The 24,785-nt window shown below is 43.4% G+C and overlaps 2 protein-coding genes across 4 annotated transcripts in view; both read left to right on the top strand.

Annotated features, from left to right (window-relative positions):
- The first annotated feature begins 467 nt into the window (after positions 1-467).
- klhl23 (kelch-like family member 23) lies at positions 468-24,708 on the top strand. Of its 3 annotated transcripts, none has more exons than XM_070875686.1 (4): positions 468-526; positions 13,914-15,146; positions 15,584-15,736; positions 24,026-24,708. In XM_070875686.1, exons 2-4 carry the CDS (start codon positions 13,916-13,918, stop codon positions 24,334-24,336), a joined length of 1,695 nt encoding a protein of 564 aa, XP_070731787.1. In that variant the 5' UTR covers positions 468-526; positions 13,914-13,915; the 3' UTR covers positions 24,337-24,708. The 3 variants fall into 3 exon arrangements, with proteins under 3 accessions (XP_070731787.1, XP_070731786.1, XP_070731785.1); XM_070875685.1 differs by lacking the exon at positions 468-526 and adding an exon at positions 1,719-1,801; XM_070875684.1 differs by lacking the exon at positions 468-526 and adding an exon at positions 6,499-6,586.
- ssb (small RNA binding exonuclease protection factor La) overlaps positions 6,504-24,785 on the top strand; it is a 59,913-nt gene continuing 41,631 nt past the window's right edge. Inside the window, exon 1 of the mRNA XM_070875689.1 lies at positions 6,504-6,586. The gene's annotated coding sequence lies outside the window, so the exon portion shown is untranslated. The remainder of the gene's footprint in view (positions 6,587-24,785) is intronic.

Here is a 24,785-nt window from a genome sequence, read left to right as displayed (position 1 = left end):
GGGCCGCTCCACATATTTAAGAGGAAGCTAGATAAACACATGAGGGAGACAGGAATAGAAGGATGTGCTGATATGAAGAGGGGTGAGAGGAGATCCTTTGGAGTATAATTGTGGGCATAGACAAGTTGGATCGAATGGTCTGTTTCTGCAATAAAAACAGAAAATGCTGGAAATACTGGCAGATTCCGCAGCATCTGTGGAGAGAGAAACAGAGTTCGTGTTTCAAGTCAATGATCTTCCCCCAGAAAAGGAAAAAATTGGATGCAACTATTTGTACTAATATAATAGCCACCATGTCTCTGATTGGCTCTCCATTATCACATGACATATTGCTGATCTGTCCCCTTGGAGGATAAGCCACATCCTGAAGTTTCTCTGGAATGTGTAAATGGAACCGCCCAGCCCAAGTTCTGACTGACTTTGAAAATTGTAATTTGATCCATTCTAACTTCTGAAGCCATGGAGGACAGATCTCGAACAACTCAGCAAAAGCCACCATGTTCCAACTGAAGTCCATCACCCCAGCGTGAGTATGACCTTGCCCCTCCCCCCCCCCTCCCTGCCATAGATGGGGCACTGTGTGAGTCATGGATTAGTGACAGGTTTATTGGGTATGAAGTGAATAGTGACAGTGTCATGACTTCTGGATTTCATCCACTCCAATGATGTCCCTGACATACCGAGCTTTCCAAGAAAAGTCTTCCTCAACTTCCCGGCCTGCGTCTCGTCCCCCCCCCTCCCCCGCTACTCCCCGCCGTGTGTCTCTCTCCCTCTCTCCCCTCCCCCCCTTCCCCCCGTGTCTCTCTCCCCTCCCCTTCCCCCCCGTGTCTCTCTCCCCTCCCTCCCCCCCCCCCCCCGTGTCTCTCTCTCCTCTCCCCCCCGTGTCTCTCTCTCCCCTCCCCCTCCCCCGTGTGTCTCTCCCCTCCCCCCCCCCCGTGTGTCTCTCCCCTCCCCCCCCGTGTGTCTCTTCCCCCCCCCCCGGCGTGTCTCTCCCCCCCCCCCCGCGTGTCTCTCTCTCTCCCCGTCTTCCCCCCCCCCCCGCGTGTCTCTCTCTCCCCTCCCCCTCCCCCGTGTGTCTCTCCCCTCCCCCTCCCCCGTGTGTCTCTCCCCTCCCCCCGGCGTGTCTCTCCCCCCCCCCCCCCCCGCGTGTCTCTCTCTCTCCCCGTCTTCCCCCCCCCCCGCGTCTCCCCCCCCCCCCGCGTGTCTCTCTCTCTCCTCCCCCCCACCCCGTGTGTCTCTCTCCTCCCCCCCACCCCGTGTGTCTCTCTCCTGTATCTCTCTTCGCACCCCCCCCCATGTGTGTCTCTGTTATCCCTTTCCCCCCCCCCCCCCCGTGTGTGTCTCCCCACCCTCCCCAGGTCCCCCCTCCCCCCTCCCCCAGTCTCTCCTCTCTCTCTCTCTCTCCCCCCACCAGTGTATTTCTTATTCCCCCGCCCTTGCCTCTCCCCATCCGCCATGTGTGTCTCTCTCTCTCCACTCCCCCCAACCCTGTCCCCTGACCCGCCGCCGCTTCTCTCTCTCTCTCCCCGGCTCGGTCGGAAGCTCAGCGGCCGGCTCCGACATGGTCGAATGCGATGCTCCACTTCCGGTTCCGGGGGGGCGGAGTCCGGAGGACGCAGGCGCAGAAGGATGAGTACAAATAGTCACTCCAGAAAAAGTTAAAGATGTAACAGATTTTAAGCATGTGCAGACAGGGAAAGGGGAATAGGAGGAAAGAACAAAAGGGAAGGTCTGTGAAAGGGTGGAAAGTAGGAATGATTAAATGACAAAAGGTTTGATATAACAAAGCAAAGTACCGAAGGTAAATATGCAAATATTGAGCGAAGTCAAATAACTTAATGGCACCGTGGCTGGCTCTGCTGCACAGGAGGGCAAGAAAAAGAGTGGGAGAGCGATAGTGATAGGGGATTCAATTGTGAGGGGAATAGATAGGCGTTTCTGCGGCCGCAACCGAGACTCCAGGATGGTATGTTGCCTCCCTGGTGCAAGGGTCAAGGATGTCTCGGAGCGGGTGCAGGACATTCTGAAATGGGAGGGAGAACAGCCAGTTGTCGTGGTGCACATTGGTACCAACGACATAGGCAAAAAAAGGGATGAGGTCCTACGAAACGAATTTAAGGAGCTAGGAGCTAAATTAAAAAGTAGGACCTCAAAAGTAGTAATCTCGGGATTGCTACCAGTGCCACGTGATAGTCAGAGTAGGAATCGCAGGATAGCGCAGATGAATACGTGGCTTGAGCAGTGGTGCAGCAGGGAGGGATTCAAATTCCTGGGGCATTGGGACCGGTTCTGGGGGAGGTGGGACCAGTACAAACCGGACGGTCTGCACCTGGGCAGGACTGGAACCAATGTCCTAGGGGGAGTGTTTGCTAGTGCTGTTGGGGAGGATTTAAACTAATATGGCAGGGGGATGGGAACCAATGCAGGGAGACAGAGGGAAACAAAAAGGAGCCAAAAGCAAAAGACAGAAAGGAGATGAGGAAAAGTGTAGGGCAGAGAAACCCAAGGCAAAGAACAAAAAGGGCCACTGTACAGCAAAATTCTAAAAGGACAAAGGGTGTTAATAAAACAAGCCTGAAGGCTTTGTGTCTTAATGCAAGGAGTATCCGCAATAAGGTGGATGAATTAATTGTGCAAATAGATGTTAACAAATATGATGTGATTGGGATTACGGAGACGTGGCTCCAGGATGATCAGGGCTGGGAACTCAACATTCAGGGGTATTCAACATTCAGGAAGGATAGAATAAAAGGAAAAGGAGGTGGGGTAGCATTGCTGGTTAAAGAGGAGATTAATGCAATAGTTAGGAAAGACATTAGCTTGGATGATGTGGAATCTATATGGGTAGAGCTGCAGAACACCAAAGGGCAAAAAACGTTAGTAGGAGTTGTGTACAGACCTCCAAACAGTAGTAGGGATGTTGGGGAGGGCATCAAACAGGAAATTAGGGGTGCATGCAATAAAGGTGTAGCAGTTATAATGGGTGACTTTAATATGCACATAGATTGGGCTAGCCAAACTGGAAGCAATACGGTGGAGGAGGATTTCCTGGAGTGCATAAGGGATGGTTTTCTAGACCAATATGTTGAGGAACCAACTAGGGGGGAGGCCATCTTAGACTGGGTGTTGTGTAATGAGAGAGGATTAATTAGCAATCTCATTGTGCGAGGCCCCTTGGGGAAGAGTGACCATAATATGGTGGAATTCTGCATTAGGATGGAGAATGAAACAGTAATTTCAGAGACCATGGTCCAGAACTTAAAGAAGGGTAACTTTGAAGGTATGAGGCGTGAATTGGCTAGGATAGATTGGCGAATGATACTTAGGGGGTTGACTGTGGATGGGCAATGGCAGACATTTAGAGACCGCATGGATGAAGTACAACAATTGTACATTCCTGTCTGGCGTAAAAATAAAAAGGGGAAGGTGGCTCAACCGTGGCTATCTAGGGAAATCAGGGATAGTATTAAAGCCAAGGAAGTGGCATACAAATTGGCCAGAAATAGCAGCGAACCTGGGGACTGGGAGAAATTTAGAACTCAGCAGAGGAGGACAAAGGGTTTGATTAGGACAGGGAAAATGGAGTACGAGAAGAAGCTTGCAGGGAACATTAAGGCGGATTGCAAAAGTTTCTATAGGTATGTAAAGAGAAAAAGGTTGGTGAAGACAAACGTAGGTCCCCTGCAGTCAGAATCAGGGGAAGTCATAACGGGGAACAAAGAAATGGCGGATCAATTGAACAAGTACTTTGGTTCGGTATTCACTAAGGAGGATACAAACAACCTTCCGGATATAAAAGGGGTCAGAGGGTCTAGTAAGGAAGAGGAACTGAGGGAAATCCTTATTAGTCGGGAAATTGTGTTGGGGAAATTGATGGGATTGAAGGCCGATAAATCCCCAGGGCCTGATGGCCTGCATCCTAGAGTACTTAAGGAGGTGGCCTTGGAAATAGCGGATGCATTGACAGTCATTTTCCAACATTCCATTGACTCTGGATCAGTTCCTATGGAGTGGAGGGTAGCCAATGTAACCCCACTTTTTAAAAAAGGAGGGAGAGAGAAAACAGGGAATTATAGACCGGTCAGCCTGACCTCAGTAGTGGGTAAAATGATGGAATCAATTATTAAGGATGTCATAGCAGTGCATCTGGAAAATGGTGACATGATAGGTCGAAGTCAGCATGGATTTGTGAAAGGGAAATCATGCTTGACAAATCTTCTGGAATTTTTTGAGGATGTTTCCAGTAAAGTGGACAAAGGAGAACCAGTTGATGTGGTATATTTGGACTTTCAGAAGGCTTTCGACAAGGTCCCACACAAGAGATTAATGTGCAAAGTTAAAGCACATGGGATTGGGGGTAGTGTGCTGACGTGGATTGAGAACTGGTTGTCAGACAGGAAGCAAAGAGTAGGAGTAAACGGGTACTTTTCAGAATGGCAGGCAGTGACTAGTGGAGTGCCGCAAGGTTCTGTGCTGGGGCCCCAGCTGTTTACATTGTACATTAATGATTTAGACGAGGGGATTAAATGCAGTATCTCCAAATTTGCGGATGATACTAAGTTGGGTGGCAGTGTGAGCTGCGAGGAGGATGCTATTAGGCTGCAGAGTGACTTGGATAGGTTAGGTGAGTGGGCAAATGCATGGCAGATGAAGTATAATGTGGATAAATGTGAGGTTATCCACTTTGGTGGTAAAAACAGAGAGACAGACTATTATCTGAATGGTGACAGATTAGGAAAAGGGAAGGTGCAACGAGACCTGGGTGTCATGGTACATCAGTCATTGAAGGTTGGCATGCAGGTACAGCAGGCGGTTAAGAAAGCAAATGGCATGTTGGCCTTCATAGCGAGGGGATTTGAATACAGGGGCAGGGAGGTGTTGCTACAGTTGTACAGGGCCTTGGTGAGGCCACACCTGGAGTATTGTGTACAGTTTTGGTCTCCTAACTTGAGGAAGGACATTCTTGCTATTGAGGGAGTGCAGCGAAGGTTCACCAGACTGATTCCCGGGATGGCGGGACTGACCTATCAAGAAAGATTGGATCAATTGGGCTTGTATTCACTGGAGTTCAGAAGAATGAGAGGGGACCTCATAGAAACGTTTAAAATTCTGACGGGTTTAGACAGGTTAGATGCAGAAAGAATGTTCCCAATGTTGGGGAGGTCCAGAACCAGGGGTCACAGTCTGAGGATAAGGGGTAAGCCATTTAGGACCGAGATGAGGAGAAACTTCTTCACCCAGAGAGTGGTGAACCTGTGGAATTCTCTACCACAGAAAGTAGTTGAGGCCAATTCACTAAATATATTCAAAAGGGAGTTAGATGAAGTCCTTACTACTCGGGGGATCAAGGGTTATGGCGAGAAAGCAGGAAGGGGGTACTGAAGTTTCATGTTCAGCCATGAACTCATTGAATGGCGGTGCAGGCTAGAAGGGCTGAATGGCCTGCTCCTGCACCTATTTTCTATGTTTCTATGTTTAACAGAAATATTTGGTATTTATTTTTCATATAGTAATCTCCCCCTTTCCCTTCAAAAATGTAACCGCATTACAAGCTAAGGGCGGGTTAAATATGTTGTTCTGTGACCTTTACCTCTCGTACAGGTTAGCGGGGCTTTTATCTCCAGGAAACTCGGGAGCAGCTTTTTGTTCCCAGAAGCCACAGATTCATTTCATCCAAAGGCAACGAGCTCACACGGTTCATTATATTTACTACAGTTTGTGGAACACACGTTTACACCACATTGGCTACATCAACAAACAAACATGTGGACTGAGAAATACGCGGGGCGAAACAAAAATAGGCAGTTGTTATCTCTTAAAGAAATCTATCTAACCTTGCTGTGATCCTCTTGCAGTTGCCATGGCAATGGTTGTGAGCATTGCTGCCAAGGGGTTCTCCCCAAATATTCATATATATCCAAAAATATTACTTCAGCCGAACTTATTCCTGAATATATTCCCCGCCAGTCACTGAGAAATTTATTTTGCTATCCAACAAACTGGAGTAACACACATTTACTGCCCCGGGTCTGTTAGAAAATTGACAATCGATTGTTGTAATATGATTCCAAGAACCAGACATAATGAAAACACCCAGAGGGATAAGAGTCTTCGAAAAGCGTGTCACCAGTAAACTCCACAATGCTGTTTGTAAAAATCAACTCAAGTTCCATGTCATCAGTCTAGACTTTGCAGAAAATCTAACAGGGTGCTATGTAACAAACTGGACTTCGCAGCACATTGTCAGGTGCATTTTATCCGGTTAAAGACATCTTTATAATGCTCCGTCAAGCTCTCTCAGTTCTAATTGCAGATCTGTCCCTGGAGATCTTTTGAATATTTTTAGCTTGACAGGAGGTGGTGTCTGCTCTCAGTGAACTGTGGCAGCTGATCAGCTCAACTGTACACCATTCCAAAATAGGAGTGGAGCCCTCGAGTTCACAGGATTAAATAGACCCCATCTGTCACCCAGCGTTTTCGCTGCCATTTCGTGTACCCCACTCGGTCAGGGAAATGTCGACAAACAATAGCTTCTGAAAAATTCTCGCTGCGTTGGTGGCGAAAATAATCAATCTGTACGAAAAAGGTATGTTTAATTGTTGCTTCCGATGTATGGATGCTGTGTTTTGAAGATCGATCCATAACTACATGCCTTGATATATGTGCATTGCCAGCTTTGTGGCTATTTATAAACTGCTGATTCTGGTTGTTGTCCGGACAATAGCTACAATTATGCTTCTGAACTGAAATTATTATTTTTGGAAAATAAAATAATTAATATGTTAGATTTCTAATCCGAACATTCAGGAAACCAGCGAAGCTGTAACCAATAGTATCGATGAAACCAGAAATGGCCAATGCAATTGGATATAACGGCATATATTTAGCAACAGAGACAATTATGGTAGGAACATGTAGTATCTTCAGAAGTTCTTGGCACTAACGAAGCTCGTCAATACAGAAAGCATGTTTACAGTGGATACCCGATAAGATCGCATAATTGAGACCTTTCGATAGTACCTGTTCTTTAAACTACCTTATTACCCAAATATATAAGAATTTAAAAATATTTTAAGCAGCATCCAAAATAGTCAAGCTTTCTATGATAACGCCACTGCTTGCGGCCAAATTTAATCTTTGGTTGTTAATTCAGACTGGCTATTGTGCTGAAAATTAAGAATAATTGTCCAAGCTATAACTGACCAGCATTTGATTTATTTGACGATAAAGCTGTTGCCCTTATCAAAGTTAAAAGGCAGACATTGCCGGAGAACGAAACAGTTTTTCATTTTGGACACGCAAAGGTACATTTTGTGATGGCGAAGTTGGGTGGAGCTCAGTCATGCTGGATTTGCGCTCTCACCTGCCCTCCAAACATCTCTCTTTTCTATTATGGTTCATCACCTTGGTGAAACTGTATGAAGATGCTCTTAATCTCAGTGGCAGGACTGATCCTTTGTATCAATTCTCTGTGACCCATTACCAGTGCTGTCAAGAATAAAATAATAGTGCTGTCAAGGATAAGAGATATCTGTTACTCTATGACTGCAGTATGAGCACCATGGGGGATCGCAAGCATTAATGTAAAGCCATGGAAGGTTTTCCCATCTTGTCTGTGCTGGTGAGATCAATGAATTGTTTCTTGTACTGTTTCCATGTGTGGCCACTTCCTCCCATTCCCTCAGAGTTGGCCTTCAGAATATTTACTCGTTGGAGTTCAGAAGGATGAGTGATGATCTTATAGAAACATTTAAAATAATGAAAGGGATAGACAAGATAGAGGCAGAGAGGTGGTTTCCACTGGTCGGGGAGACTAGAACTAGGGGGCAAAGCCTCAAAATACAGGGGAGCCAATTTAAAACCAAGCTGAGAAGGAATTTCTTCTCCCAGAGGGTTGTGAATCTGTGGAATTCTTACCCAATGAAGCAGTTGAGGTTAGCTCATTGAATGTATTCAAATCACAGATAGATAGATTTTTAACCAATAAGGGAATTAAGGGTTATGGGGAGCGGGCGGGTAAGTGGAGCTGAGTCCACGGCCAGATCAGCCATGATCTTGTTGAATGGCGGAGCAGGCTCAAGGGGCTAGATGGCCTACTCCTGTTCCTAATTCTTATGTTCTTATGTACTTATGTTTTTATGTTCCTCTGCTCCATTTCCTCAACAAAATCCCATTGGAGGGCAGGTCCATTCTGTGGCCTGCTCCACTCCTTCCGAACATTCTTTCAATAAAAACTTGCTAGTTTTCCAAACATCGATAATCTCAATATTTACCCATTTAAATCATGCTTAAAATCATGCCGTATCACATAATTTCCTGCCCCCAATCAGAGGCAGTTTATATATCTGGAGCTTGGCTGACATTTTATAATTAGCCTGACTCAGGAAATTTGAAAGCTCCAGTCTCAGCATCAAGCATTCCACAATCACACATTGCAGAATTAGATGCGACATATAGCTCTTTGCTTTACCCCAGCAATGTGCCTTAATCCCAACATCAAAAATGCACACTTATTAGAAAATAGGTGCAGGAGTCGGCCATTCGGCCCTTCGAGTCTGCACCACCATTCAATAAGATCGTGGCTGATCATCCACCTCAGTACCCCTTTCTTGCTTTCTCTCCATACCCCTTAATCCCTTTAGCCGTAAGGGCCGTATCTAACTCCCTCTTGAATATATCCAACGAACTGGCATCAACAACTCTCTACCGCAGAGAATTCCACAGGTTAACAACTCTGAGTGAAGAAGTTTCTCCTCATCTCAGTCCTAAATGGCTTACCCCTTATCCTTAGACTGTGTCCCCTGATTCTGGACTTCCCCAACATTGGGAACATTCTTCTTGCATCTAACCTGTCCAGTCCTGTCAAAATTTTATATGTTTGTATGAGATCCCCTCTCATTCTTCTAAACTCCAGTGAATACAGGCCCAGTCGATCCAGTCTCTCCTCATATGTCAGTCCTGCCATCCCGGAAATCACTCTGGTGAACCTAAGCTGCACTCCCTCAATAGCAAGAACGTCCTTCCTCAGATTAGGAGACCAAAACTGAACACAATATTCCAGGTGAGGCCTCACCAAGGCCCTGCACAACTGCAGTAAGACCTCCCTGCTCCTATACGCAAATCCCCGAGCTATGAAGGCCAACATACCATTTGCCTTCTTCACCACCTACTGTGCCTACATGCCAACTATCAATGACTGATGTACCATGACACCCAGGTCTTGTTGCACCTTCCCTTTTCCTAATCTGCCGCCATTCAGATAATATTCTGCCCTCGTGTTATTGCCACCAAAGTGGATAACCTCACAATTATCCACATTATACTGCATCTGCCATGAATTTGCCCACTCACCTAATCTGTCCAAGTCACCCTGCAGCCTCTTAGCATCCTCCTCGCAGCTCACACCGCCACCCAGCTGAGTGTCATCTGCAAACTTGGAGATATTACACTCAATTCCTTCATCAAAATCATTGATGTATATTGTAAATAACTGGGGTCCCAGCACTGAGCCCTGCGGCACCCCACTAGTCACTGCCTGCCATTCTGAAAAGGATCCGTTTATCCCGACTCTCTGCTTCCTGCCTGCCAACAAGTTTTCTATCAAAGTCAATACATTACCCCCAATAACCATGTGCTTTAATTTTGCACACCAATCTCTTGTGTGGGACCTTGTCAAAAGCCTTTCGAAAGTCCAAATACACCACATCCACTGGTTCTCCCTTGTCCACTCTACTAGTTACATTCTCAAAAAATTCTAGAAGATTTGTCAAGCATGATTTCCCTTTCATAAATCCATGCTGACTTGGACCGATCCTGTCACTGCTTTCCAAATGCGCTGTAATTTCATCTTTAATAATTGATTCCAAAATTTTCCCCACAACTGATGTCAGACTAACCGGTCTATAATTCCCTGTTTTCTTTCTACCTCCTTTCTTAAAAAATGGTGTTACATTAGCTACCCTCCAATCTATAGGAACTGATCCAAAGTCGATAGACTGCTGGAAAATGATCACCAAATGCATCCAATATTTCTGGGGCCACTTCCTTAAGTACTCTGGAATGCAGACTATCAAGTCCTGGGGATTTATCAGCCTTCAATCCCATCAATTTCCCTAACACAATTTCCTGACTAATAAGGATTTCCTTCAATTCCTCCTTCTCACTAGACCCTCTGTTCCCTAGTATTTCCGGAAGGTTATTTGTGTCTTCCTTCCTGAAGACAGAACCAAAGTATTTGTTCAATTGGTCTGCCATTTCTTTGTTCCCCATTATAAATTCACCTGAATCTGACTGCAAGGGACTTACGTTTGGCTTCACTAATCTTTTTCTCTTCACATATCTATAGAAGCTTTTGCAGTCAGTTTTTATGTTCCCAGCACGCTTCCTCTCATGCTCTATTTTCCCCATCCTAATTAAACCCTTTGTCCTCCTCTGCTGAATTCTACATTTCTTCCAGTCCTCAGGTTTGCTGCTTTTTTTGGCCTATTTATATGCCTCTTCCTTGGATTTAACACTATCCTTTATTTTCCCTTGTTAGCCACGGTTGAGCCACCTTCCCCATTTTATTTTTACTCCAGACCGGGATGTACAATTGTTGAAGTTCATCCATGTGATCTTTAAATGTTTGCCATTGCCTATCCATCGTCAACCCTTTAAGTATCATTCACCAGTCTGTTCTAGCCTGTTCACGTCTCATACCATCGAAGTTACCTTTCCCTAAGTTCAGGACCCTAGTCGCTGAATTAACTGTGTCACTCTCCATCTTAATAAAGAATTCTACCATATTATGGTCACTCTTTCCCAAGGGGCCTCGCACAACAAGATTGCTAATTAATCCTTTCTCATTACACATCACCCAGTCTAGGATGGCCAGCCCTCTAGGTGATTCCTCGACTTATTGGTCTAGAAAACCATCCCGAATACATTCCAGGAAATCCTCCTCCACTGTATTGCTACCAATTTGGTTAGCCCAATCTTTATGTAGATTAAAGACGCCCATGATAACTGCTGTACCCTTATTGCATGCATCCCTAATTTCTTGTTTGATGCTGTCCCCAACCTTACTACTACTGTTTGGTCGTCTGTACACAACTCCCACTAGCGTTTTCTGCCCTTTGGTGTTCCGCAGCTCTACCCATACAGATTCCACATCATCCAAGCTAATGTCCTTCCTTACTAATGCATTAATTTCCTCTTTAACCAGCAACGCCACCCCACCTCCTTTTCCTTTCTGTCTATCTTTCCTGAATGTTGAATACCCCTGGATGTTGAGTTCCCAGCCTTGATCACCCTGGAGCCATGTCTCCGTAATGCCAATGATATCATATTTGTTAATAACTGCCTGTGCAGTTAATTCGTCCACCTTATTCCGAATACTCCTCGCATTGAGGCACAGAACCTTCAGGCTTGTCTTTTTAACACACTTTGCCCCTTTAGAATTTTGCTGTAATGTGGCCCTTTTTGATTTTTGCCTTAGGTTTCTCTGCCCTCCACTTTTACTTTCCTTCTTTCTATCTTTTGCTTCTGTCCCCATTCTACTTCCCTCTGTCTCCCTGCCATATTTGTTTAATCCCTCGCCAACAGCACTAGCAAACAGCTTGAAGGACCTCATCTTGTTTTTTACCTACATCGTTGGTAGTTATATGCACCACGACAACTGGCTGTTCACCCTCCCCTTCCAAAATGTCCTGCAGCCGCTCCGAGACATCCTTGATCCCTGCACCAGGGAGGCAACATACCATCCTGCACAAGTGTGATTTTTTTTTTTCCACCTCCGAAACCAAGTTGTTTTAATAGCTTTTTTGCTACTTCTTCAGAGTGGTCTCGACTCAACTGCTACAAAAAAATTGTATCACTTGGAGTTCAGTGGTTGGAACCTGCAGTTATAATAAAAAATGGTCTGAACCAATACTGGGCCTATAAAAGACGAGCAGGCCACCCACAAAAAACAGGTGGGAGGCTGGCTAAATATGCACATTGGGATACTGCATCAGTTGTAGTATCTCAATTGCAATTTTCAGATGCAAATATTGCAGGCATTGAGCAGCCAAACCAATGGTCCTTATAGCTTTTAATTTTTGTGAGGTGAGCCCAGGAAGAATAGGAGTGCATGCCAGCCTGTACAAGCCCCATCCCCCATCATTGTTTTCCACTTCTCCAGACCTGACCTATTAGCATAGGAGTTGGCCAAGCAGCAGTAGCGCTTGGTGCCTGCAGCTCACCAGTGGCATCTTAATGAGATTGGGGCCTCAATGTTTTGAGGCCTCCCACTGGCACAAAGAAATTGGTGGTTAGAGCAGCTGTTCTACTGATGTTGCACCTGTTTTGGATGCTATTTGAAAAATCATCTCTCCACATGAGAGACGTATGCCAAAGTTAATGGAATATGGAATTAAGGGGAATGTGGCCACTTTGATAGAAAGTTGATTGCAGGTGGAAAGAAAAGGATGGGAGTAAAGGTCGGGTCTGTCCCATTCAGCCATGTTGCAACTAAGCAATACTCCCCACCCACCAGCAGTCATGTAATCTCCTGGGAGAGGCAAAAAAAACAGATAAAATAACCTCTAGGCTAATTGAGGAGGAATAAATTATTCTTGGAGATTCCTCACAGGTCCCCGGAGGCAATTAATAATCAGTTCTATGAGATAACAATTGCTATGAAGTACATTCCATCAACCTTTTGTATGTAGTGATATCAGCTTTCTCCAGGAACTTGTCCAACTCCCCTTTGAATGTTTGCAAGGAATCTGCATCCTCTACATGAGCCATCAACCTACTCCGAATGTCAACAATCCTCTGGTGAAAGAAAAGCACCCTGACATCTAATTAGTTCTGTGTTTAGGTAGCTTGTGTGCACGTAGTGAAGTCATCAGCCACGTATTAGTCCAATTCTGGATGTTTTCTGGGTTCTGCTGTCGGCTGGTATAGAGTTCTTCATTATTGAAAGAGTTGTGAATGGAGCTGAACACTATAAAATCTTCCCAACTTATTACAGAGGGAAGGTCATTAATGAAGTCCGGGGTATGACGATTGGCCTCTGACAACTATAGCCATCTTCCTTGTTCAGTATGATTCTAGCCACTTAGGGTTTTTCTATTTATTGTCCCATCCCCCCCACCACCTACCATCACACTAATTTTTATTAGGGCTCCTTAATGCCATACTTGGTGAAATGCTACCTTGATGTTGAAGGCAGTTACTCTCACCTTTCGTCTGGAAATCAGTTTGGGTCCATGCCTGGATCAAGGCTGTGACAAGGTCTGGGGCCAAGTGATTCAGGTGGAACCTGGACTGAGCATTAGTGAGCATGCTATTGGTGAGTATGTGTCACTTAATGGCACTATTGATTACTTTTTCCCAACACTTTGCAGATGAAATATGAACTGACTAAATCTGTTCACTAAAAATTGTCAAAGAAAGAAAGAAAACTTGCATTTATATAGCGCCTTTTGACCTCAGGATGTCCCAAAGTGCTTTACAGTTAATTAAGTGCGTTTTGATGTGTAGTCACTGTTGTAATGCAGGAAACGGGGTAGCCAATTTGCACACAGCAAGCTCTCAAAAACAGCAGTGTGATAATGACCAGATCATCTGTTTTTTAGTGATGTGGATTGAGGAATAAATACTGGTCTGGCACTGGGGATAACTCCTCTGCTCTTCTTCAAAATAGTGCCATAGGATCTTATATGTTTATCTGAGCGGGCAGGCATCTCATTCAAAAGACGGCACCTCCGATAGTGCAGTACTCCCTCAGTACTGGAGTGTCAACTTCGATCTTTGTGCTCAAGTCTCTGGAGTGGGACTTGAATCCACGACTGTCTGACTCAGAGGCGAGAGTGCTACCACTGAGCCACAACTGACACAAAGCAAATCATATATGAGGATGACAATATTACATTTTATTATTTTTACAGATATGGCTGTGAAGGAGCATGAACAATATACCTATAAATTTAAGGATACAAATCATTCTGCTGAATTCCTTGATGCTTTTAAAGAGTTCTATCAGAATGAATTATTCACAGACGTTACTTTGGAATGTTTCTCAGGACAGTTATTTCACTGTCACAAAGTCGCTCTGGCAGCATGCAGTACTTATTTCAAAATAATGTTCACAGCAGATATGCGGGAAAGAGCCACCAGGATTATTAAACTTCCTAATATCGATCACAACATCTTGGATGCCCTTGTAAGATATGTCTACACATCAGAGGTGTTAATAACAGAAGCAAATGTCCAAAGCCTGTTAGAGACTGCAGATCTCCTACAGTTCATATCTGTTAAAAAGGCATGTGAAAATTTTCTGGCCAGGCATCTAGATGTTGACAATTGTCTAGGAATGCATTCTTTTGGAGAATTCCATGTTTGTACTGATTTAGAGAAAGAGTCTCGAAGGATGATCCTCTCGAGGTTTGAAGAGGTTTCAAGACAGGATGAATTTTTAGACATCAGCAAGGACAAACTCTTCTTCATTCTGTCCAGGGACAACCTTAATGTGTGGAAAGAAGACATACTTCTGGAAGCCATTATTAAGTGGATTGCATACGACGTGAATAATAGAATTGAATGTTTGAAGGAATTGTTAAAATACATTAAAGTTGATTTGGATGAATTATATCTCAGAACAGCACTTGAGTTGAATGGGCAGCGTCTTCTCACCAGTGATATTAAGATGCACTCTTTAAAATGCCATGTTCTGAAACTGAATGAAAGTGATAACATGAATTCACTGCCTTGCAAAAAATCAACAGGCACAATGTATATAATTGGTGGTTATTATTGGCATCCACTTTCAGAGATCCACATTTGGAATCCATCGATTGATTTATGGACACAGGGTTCACAGATGCCCGATCACACAAGGGAAAGTTACAGTGTTTCTGTTTTGGGGCCAAACATTTATGTAACAGGTGGTTACAGTTCAGATAACCTGGAGGCCCTGGACACAACGTGGATTTATAATTCAGAAATGGATAACTGGACAGAAGGAAGCTCAATGTTGAACGCTCGTTACTATCACTGCTCAGTAGTGATGCATGGATGTGTCTATGTGATGGGCGGTTACAGAGGTGGGGCTCCAGCACAAGATGCAGAGTTTTATGATCCTCTGAAAAAGAAATGGATTCCGATTGTAAACATGCTAAAAGGTATGTAACAAATTTCACTGCAAGTAATCAAGTAGATTTAACCCCTATATTGTTTATCACTAAATTTAGATGAGGCTCTGACACAATAGTCACAATTTAAACCAGAGCCACCGGGCAGGAACAGGGCTTTTTCAGGTGGGCCACCTGTTTTATAAACTGGCTGATTTTTATGCTCTATTGAAGTCAACAGAATGTAAAATCAGGTTCCATGTATCTTTAAGAATGATGCTAGAATTTAGATTTTAATTTAAGTAAATGGTAGAAGAGGTCTCTATGTTTTGAGTATAATGATACCTAAGGCTTATTTCAGTTTAAAACCAATTAAATTAGTGGAGCATAACTTAAAATGTAGCTTATATATGATGTTGGAATTAGTATTCCCTCAGCGAAGTTTTTGTTCTGCCTGTTACTGTTACTAATAAAAATCTGATGAATAGGGGTTGGAAATGCAACAGCTTGCGTCCTCCGGGATGTCGTCTATGTAACAGGGGGTCACCATGGTTACCGAGGAAGCTCCACTTATGATAAAATTCAGAGCTACAGATCGGATCTTAATGAATGGACAATAGTCACCATTACTCCACACCCAGGTATATTACAGCATTTTTAATAAACTGAAAATAATAAAACTTTTTATTGGTTTTGCATTTTCTGCTGCACATAATGACCTGGATTTTGCGGTCAGCGGCAAACAAATGACGCTAGCCATTAGTTGCACTTACACTTGCACACAGACTTTCTATGGGTTTTTGCACTGGAATTTGCAGTAATCAGTATGAACAGGGAAAGCAACAGTGTGTCTCCTTAACCAATCACATTGAAGAATCCTTACTGAGGCATGCAGAGTCGAAACCAGTAAGTGTAAGTTATATTAGAATAGTTAATTCAATGCCAAACCATGTACAGAAAGTGAAATAAAGATGGGATTGAGAGATAAAAGGGACAAAAAGAAAAAGTTGCACCTGGGCAGGACCAGAACCAATGTCCTGGGGGAGTGTTTGCTAGTGCGGTTGGGGAGGAGTTAAACTAATATGTCAAGGGGATGGGAACCTATGAAGGGAGACAGAGGGAAGTAGAAGGGAGACAGGGAAGTAGAAGGGAGACAGAGGGAAGTAGAATGGGGACAGAAGCAAAAGATAGAAAGAAGGAAAGTAAAAGTGGAGGGCAGAGAAACCTAAGGCAAAAAACAAAAAGGGCCACATTACAGCAAAATTCTAAAGGGGCAAAGTGTGTTAGAAAGACAAGCCTGAAGGCTCGGTGCCTCAATGCGAGGAGTATTCAGAATAAGGTGGACGAATTAACTGCACAGATAGCAGTTAACGGGTATGATGTAATTGGCATCACGGAGACATGGCTCCAGGGTGACCAAGGCTGGGAACTCAACATCCAGGGGTATTCAACATTTAGGAAGGATAGACAGAAAGGAAAAGGAGGTGGGGTGGCATTGCTGGTTAAAGAGGAAATTAATGCAATAGTAAGAAAGGACATTAGCTTGGATGATGTGGAATCGGTATGGGTGGAGCTGCGGAATACCAAGGGGCAGAAAACACTAGTGAGAGTTGTGGACAGACCACCAAACAGTAGTAGTAAGGTTGGGGACAGCATCAAACAAGAAATTAGGGATGCATGCAATAAAGGTGCAGCAGTTATCATGGGTGACTTTAATCTACATATTGATTGGGCTAACCAAACTGGTAGCAATGCGGTGGAGGAGGATTTCCTGGAGTGTATTAGGGATGGTTTTCTAGACCAATATGTCGAGGAACCAACCTGGGAGCTGGCCATCCTAGACTGGGTGATGCGTAATGAGAAAGGACTAATTAGCAATCTTGTTGTGCGAGACCTCTTGGGGAAGAATGACCATAACATGGTAGAATTCTTTATTAACATGGTAGAATTCTTTATTAAGATGGAGAGTGACACAGTTAATTCAGAAACTAGGGTCCTGAACTTTAGGAAAGGTAACTTTGATGGTTTGAGGCGTGAATTGGCTAGAATAGACTGGCGAATGATACTTAAAGGGTTGACGGTGGATAGGCAATGGCAAACATTTAAAGATCACATGGATGAACTTCAGCAATTGTACATCCCTGTCTGGAGTAAAAATAAAAGGGGGAAGGTGGCTCAACCGTGGCTAGAACATCATAAGAACATAAGAATTAGGAACAAGAGTAGGCCATCTAGCCCCTCGAGCCTGCTCTGCCATTCAAAAAGATCATGGCTGACCTGGCCGTGGACTCAGCTCCACTTACCCGCCCGCTCCCCATAACCCTTAATTCCCTTATTGGTTAAAAATCTATCTATCTGTGATTTGAATTCATTCAATGAGCTAGCCTCAACTGCTTCCTTGGGCAGAGAATTCCACAGATTCACAACCTTCTGGGAGAAGAAATTCCTTCTCAACTCGGTTTTAAATTGTCTCCCCCGTATTTTGAGGCTGTGCCCCCTAGTTCTAGTCTCCCTGACCAGTGGAAACCACCTCTCTGCCTCTATCTTGTCTATCCCTTTCATTATTTTAAATGTTTCTGTAAGATCACCCCTCATCCTTCTGAACTCCAACGAGTAAAGACCCAGTCTACTCAATCTATCATCATAAGGTAACCCCCTCATCTCCGGAATCAGCCTAGTGAATCGTCTCTGTACCCCCTCCAAGGCTAGTATATCCTTCCTTAAGGAAGGTGACCAAAACTGCAGACAGTACTCCAGGTGCGGCCTCACCAATACCCTGTACAGTTGCAGCAGGACCTCCCTGCTTTTGTACTCCATCCCTCTCGCAATGAAGGCCAACATTCCATTCGCCTTCCTGATTACCTACTGCACCTGCAAATTAACTTTTTGGGATTCATGCACAAGGACCCCCAGGTCCCTCTGCACCGCAGCATGTTGTAATTTCTCCCCATTCAAATAATATTCCCTTTTACTGTTTTTTTTTCCAAGGTGGATGACCTCACATTTTCCGACATTGTATTCCATCTGCCAAACCGTAGCCCATTCGCTTAACCTATCTAAATCTCTTTGCAGCCTCTCTGTGTCCTCTACACAACCCGCTTTCCCACTAATCTTTGTGTCATCTGCAAATTTTGTTACACTACACTCTGTCTCCTCTTCCAGATCATCTATGTATATTGTATATAGTAAACAGTTGTGGCTGACAAGGGAAATTAAGGAGAGTGTTAAATCCAAGGAAGAGGCATATAAATAGGCCAGAAAAAGCAGAAAACCTGAGGACTGGAAGAAATTTAGAATTCAGCAGAGGAGGACAAAGGGTTTAATTAAGAGGGGTAAAATAGAGTACGAGAAGAAGCTTGCCGGGAACATAAAAACTGACTGCAAAAGCTTCTATAGATATGCAAAGAGATAAAGATTAGTGAAGACAAACGTAGGTCCCTTGCAGTCGGATTCAGGTGAATTTATAATGAGGAACAAAGAAATGGCAGACCAGTTGAACAAATACTTTGGTTCTGTCTTCACGAAGGAAGACACAAATAGCCTTCTGGAAATTCTAGGGGACAGAGGGTCTAGTGAGAAGGAGGAACTGAAGGATATCCTTATTAGTCAGGAAATTGTGTTAGGGAAATTAATGGGATTGAAGGCTGATAAATCCCCGGGGCCTGATAGCCTGCATCCCAGATTACTTAAGGAAGTGGCCCTAGATATAGTGGATGCATTGGTGGTCATTTTCCAACAGTCTAGCGACTCGGGATCAGTTCCTATGGACTGGAGGGTAGCTAATGTAACACCACGTTTAAAAAAAGGAGGGAGAGAGAAAGCGTGTAATTATAGACCGGTTAGCCTGACTTCAGTGGTGGGGAAAATGTTGGAATCAATTATTAACGATGAAATAGCAGAGCATTTGGAAAGCAGTGACAGGTTCGGTCCAAGTCAGCATGGATTTATGAAGGGGAAATCATGCTTGACAAATCTTGTGGAATTTTTTGAGGATGTACCGAGTAGAGTGGACAAGGGAGAACCAGTGGATGTGGTGTATTTGGACTTTCAAAAGGCTTTTGACAAGGTCCCACACAAGAGATTGATGTGCAAAATCAAAACACGTGATATTGGGGGTAATATACTGATGTAGTTAGAGAACTGGTTGGCAGACAGGAAGCAGAGAGTCGGGATAAACGGGTCCTTTTCAGAATGGCAGGCTGTAACTAGTGGAGTGCCGCAGGGCTCAGTGCTGGGACCCCAGCTCTTTACAATATACATCAATGATTTGGATGAAGGAATTGAGTGTAATATTTCCAAGTTTGCAGATGACACTAAACTGGGTGGCGGTGTGAGCTGTGATGGGGACGCTAAGAGGCTGCAGGGTGAGTTAGACAGGTTAGGTGAGTGGGCAAATGCATGGCAGATGCAGTATAATGTGGATAAATGTGAGGTTATCCACTTTGGGGGCAAAAACGCGAAGACAGAATATTATTTGAATGGTGGCAGATTAGGAAAAGGGAAGATGCAACGAGACCTGGGTGTCATGGTTCATCAGTCATTGAAAGTTGGCATACAGGTACAGCAGGCCGTAAAGAGGGCAAATGGTATGTTGGCCTTCAAAGCGAGGGAATTTGAGTATAGGAGCAGGGAGGTCTTACTGCAGTTGTACAGGGCCTTGGTGAGGCCTCACCTGGAATATTGTGTTCAGTTTTGGTCTCCTAATCTGAGGAAGGACGTTCTTGCTATTGAGGGCGTGCAGCGAAGGTTCACCAGACTGATTCCTGGGATGGCTGTACTGACATAGGAGGAGAGACTGGATCAACTGGGCCTTTATACATTGGAGTTTAGAAGGATGAGAGGGGATTGGTTAGATGCGGGTAGATTGTTCCTGATGTTGGGGAAGTCTAGAACCAGGGGACACAGTCTTAGGATAAGGGGTAGGCCATTTCGGACTGAGATGAGGTGAAACTTCTTCACTCAGAGTTGTTAACCTGTGGAATTCCCTGCCGCAGAGAGTTGTTGATGCCAGTTCATTGGATATATTCAAGAGGGAGTTAGATATGGCCCTTATGACTAAGGGGATCAAGGGGTATGGCGAGAAAGCAGGAAAGGGGTACTGATCAGCCATGATCTTATCAAATGGTGGTGCAGGCTCGAAGGGCCGAATGGCCTACTCCTGCACCTATTTTCTATGTTTCATTATTTCTACCGCAACTTCATGCTGTTCCATGTATTTGAATGACAAGTCTCCCTGTGAGATACTTTTATAGTGATGCTTCTGGAGGAGCAGGGCAACTTGGATAGCCACTTCCTGATTTCTGTGTTTAACTGCGCATGTGCAGTCGTTGGAAGTTGTTGTCTCATTTACTCTTTAATAACACTGAGCGTTAATAGCCTCACCATTACTTTTACTGTAAAATCCAGGCCAATATATTGCACCATGCTCTAAGATTGTTTTCTTCCTGTCATGTTTCTGTCCAACTGTAGTGGCCTTTGTTGTGAGCTTCGGCTCGATTGCTCTGTGACCAAGCCAGGCAAGTTAGGGGTATCTAAAACTAGGGATTATAAATATAAGATAGTCACTAATAAATCCAATAAGGTATTCAGGAGAAACTTCTTTACCCAGAGAGTTATTATAATGTAGAACTTGCTAGATGCATTTAAGGGAAAACTAGATAAATACATGGGAGAAAGGAATAGAAGGATATGCTGATAGGGTTAGATGAAGTAGGGTAAACACCGGCATAGACCAGTTGGACCGAATGGCCTGCTTCTGTGTTGTAAATTCTATGTAAGTGATACACTCACAGTTACATTAAGGCTGTAGTTATTTCTTCACACTACACTTGCATATAAGCAGGACTCTCAATAAATTAAATTGCAATAAAACAAACTTATCATAATTGCAAATATAGAGGAAGAAACTGGACTATAGAACTGGTTGATTTAAAATGGAAATTCAATTAAGCAAGTACAAATGGCTACAATTGTATTTATTATAAAGATCTATGTCAGGAAACTTTCCTTCCAGCAGAAGTATCAAATGTTTGTAAAAATCAGAGATAAGTGCAATTTCTTTGAAGGGAATAAGCTTGATCTCAGTTCGGTTTACCTTTAGCATATGTGTAAGTGAAGAGATTTTAAGTATCACATATCACATATCATATCTGTAAAATTTCTCTGTTGCCATAAAACCATTATCCTTAGAGAAGTAATACATAATTTTTTGAAATCTTTTATTGATAGGAATATTTCAAACATAAATATAACTTGGATAAAACCTTCAATATAGCACCAGCAATCTTAAAAGATTTATGCAAATATACATTCAGGCTATCTCATTAGCAGCAGAAAAGGTTTTTCTTTTTTTACCCACCAATAAAGTTAAAATGTCTCTTATCTACCTTCTGCTTAAGCATACCTGTATAAAAGTAGTCAAGGACAAGAAAAAGTGGTTTAGTCTATCAAAGATTGTTCTTTTAGTACTTCTTCAAATGTGAACCTGCCTTAGATACTTTCTGGGGCACAGTAGCATCAGTTGCTCCCATAAACAGTCTTGGGCGTACTACTTTTTATGGGAGTTGCCTCACACTGCTATATATCGACTTGTACAATAGTGCAACCAAGGAATGTAACAAAAAGCATCTCTTGTGATCTAGACTGAAAGATCATGCTTTTCACATGAATGCTGTTTCAATCTTTTGGAAGGTAGACCAAGCAAATACGTGGTGAGACGAGGCTTGATACAAAATACTAAGCTGCTTTATTTCACACCAAGTAAACATACTGTGCAACAGTTATAATCAAATTCACTTCATTCAATTTGTACAACTTATCTTTGCATTATGATACCAAAGGAAGCAGACTGTGCTTCTTTACAATAGTGGGTCATCTCACTTGACTTAGACAAGGAGCTGGAATTTCCTTTCAAGTTGCTTGCTCTGGCTCTTGTTCAGCTATAAGATGATTCCTGAATGAGGTAAAGATGCACGATGGGCAGTGGGAATGATTTTCCTGCAGCATTATAAACCACAGGTGACCATCTCAGTGAAGCAGCCCTCCCAGAGGGACCACTTTCGAGCAGCCTTTCTCTTGCAGTGTCAAGTGGTACCAGGTCCATATCTGTGCAGACATTGGAGGGAGCCTCAATGCCATTGTCTGGAGAGACAGTGACATCTGTGACAACACTTTGCAGCCCACTGGTATGAGTTATAATAAGTTTGACAAATTTATTCGAGTTATGTGAGGATTTAATGAGCAGGGTGGATAAAGGGGAACCAGTAGATATAGTGTATTTGGATTTCCAAAAGGCATTCGATAAGGTGCCACATAAAAGGTTACTACACAAGATAAGAGCTCATAGTGTTGAGGGTAATATATTAGCATTGATAGAGAATTAGCTAACTAACAGAATACAGCGAGTCAGGATAAATGGATAATTTTCAGGTTGGCAAACTGTAACAAGTGGGTGCCATAGGGATCATCGCTGGGGCCTCAACTATTTACAATCTGTATTAATGACTTGGATTTCTAAGACCTGATTGAGACTATTTGGTCTACAATAACACTGGCCATCAGCACCTCAGAGCCTGTGCCCTAGACCATAAGAACTTAACAAATAGGAGCAGGAGTAGGCCATATGTTGTTATGATATACTAGCGTTGGAGGCAGTTCAGAGAAGGTTCACTCGGTTGATTCCTGAGATGAAGGGGTTGACTTATGAGGGAAGGTTGAGCAGGTTGGGCCTGTACTCATTGGAGTTTAGAAGAATGAGAAGTGATCTGATTGAAACATGTAAGATTCTGAGGGGGCTTGACAGGGTAGATGCTGAGAGGATATTCCCCTCAGGGGGGAATCTAGAACTAGGGGGCATAGTTTCAGAATAAGGGGTTTCCCATTTAAGGCAGAATTTCTTTTCTCAGAGATTCATGAATCTTTGGAATTCTCTACCCTGGAGAGCTGTGGAAGCTGAGTCATTGAATATATTCAAGGCTGAGATAGACAGATTCTTGAACTTTAGGGGAGCCAAGGGTTATGGGGAACAGGCAGGAAAGTGAAGTTGCGGCCAAGATCAGATCAGCCATGATCTTATTGAATGGCGGAGCAGGCCCAAGGGGCCGTTTGGCCTATTCCTGCTCCTATTTCTTATGTTCTTATGGTATAGGGCACAGGCTCTGAGGTGCTACCGGCCAGTGTTATTATAGACCAAATAGTCCCAATCAGGTCTTATATAGGATTTTTAAGTGTGACATCAAGCTTCAAGACATCTATTGGTAGCTCCAGAAATCATATCCGTAGTACCTACTCCTAGCGCCTTGTTGCTGCAGAAACCTCCTGAACTATCACTCTCTCCAGAGTGTTCTGTATATGATGAGAAACTTCCTGTAATGTGTTCCAGATGCATTTAATGGACTCCTCCCACTTCTCCATCATCTCAGCCATGTGCATTGAACTTGTCTCCACTGCCGGCACAGAGATCTTCACTCTTTTGAAAATAAGGCTCCTGGGATTTGTGTCCTTTGTCTTGTGTCATAAAAGTGGCTTCGAGCAAAACATTGCGGCCCTTAAAAAATATTAGTGCACCCCATGGTCAGCTATTGACACACAGGAAGACAGGATTAATCACACAATGGTGTAACACTAGTTATAGATGTTTTTTGAATACCCCTGAAATACAATTTGATCTTAAACTTCTTTTAGTCATTATTAGGTTTATGTTTCAGAAAACAAAAACATTCTAAACAAAAGCAAATTGGACAAAGATTGGAACCTTTAATACAATATGAGCCTGTTGCAATCTGTTTAATAGCAGCAGGTTTGAAAACTAAATGCCATAAACTTCAGAGGTTTGAGAGTCAGTCAGAAGATATTTGAAATAATTATCGGTAAATGGACATAGCTTTTATTGACAAATATTTATAACTCACATGTTGCTTTTTTTTTCCTAGAGTATGGGCTGTGTTCCGTGGCTTTATACAACAAGATTTACCTTGTTGGTGGCCAAACAACTATCGCCGATTGTTATGATGCCGAAAAGAACGAATGGAAACAGATAGCCCAAATGAATGAAAGACGGATGGAATGTGGTGCATTGGTGATGAATGGCTGTATTTATGTTACAGGTGGATATTCTTATTCTAAGGGAATTTACCTGCAGAGTGTTGAGAAATATGACCCTGAACAAGATTCTTGGGAAATAATAGGGAATCTGCCTAGTGCCATGCGTTCACATGGCTGTGTAAGTGTATATAATGTATAAGCATAATAACATTGTTGCATTTACAATCTGAAGTGATATGGACCAGTGGATAAACTAGAGAATAGATCACTGGTGGTGATGGGTTATGACTGTTGTTTCACCCTAGGAAATAACTATGACTCACAAATTCTGTGAGCAAAAAGAGAATCAAGAGATATGGGGATAAGGCAGGAAAGTAGAGTTGATGTAAAAGTTCAACCATGATCGTGTTGAATGGCGGAGCAGGCTCAATGGGCTGTATGGCCTATTCCTGCTCCTATTAGAAGTTCTTAAAATGTGTTATGATGAGTGAAATAATGCCTGAAACTCACTATAAATAAGATATAAGATATTCAGTCGGAAGCTATAAAATATAAGGGTGATTCTGTGTTCCCAATAGGGAGAGGTGCTTACAGGCCGCACATTACATGCTGTGTGCCTGCAGTATCCTGAAATGTACCTCATGTGAG

This window comes from Pristiophorus japonicus, chromosome 3 (assembly GCF_044704955.1).
Source record: "Pristiophorus japonicus isolate sPriJap1 chromosome 3, sPriJap1.hap1, whole genome shotgun sequence".
NCBI classification, from domain to species: Eukaryota; Metazoa; Chordata; class Chondrichthyes; family Pristiophoridae; genus Pristiophorus; species Pristiophorus japonicus.
The sequence above is the reverse complement of the archived record's forward strand: the minus strand, read 5'-3'. Positions and strand labels throughout refer to the sequence as shown.

Excerpts from the sequence above, each read along its gene's own strand:
- klhl23 (XM_070875686.1), top strand. The coding sequence starts at position 13,916 with ATGGCTGTGAAGGAGCATGAACAATATACCTATAAATTTAAGGATACA. Across the intron at positions 15,147-15,583 it reads GATTGTAAACATGCTAAAAG|GGGTTGGAAATGCAACAGCT; the intron begins GTATGTAACAAA and ends TCTGATGAATAG. Across the intron at positions 15,737-24,025 it reads CACCATTACTCCACACCCAG|AGTATGGGCTGTGTTCCGTG; the intron begins GTATATTACAGC and ends TTTTTTTCCTAG.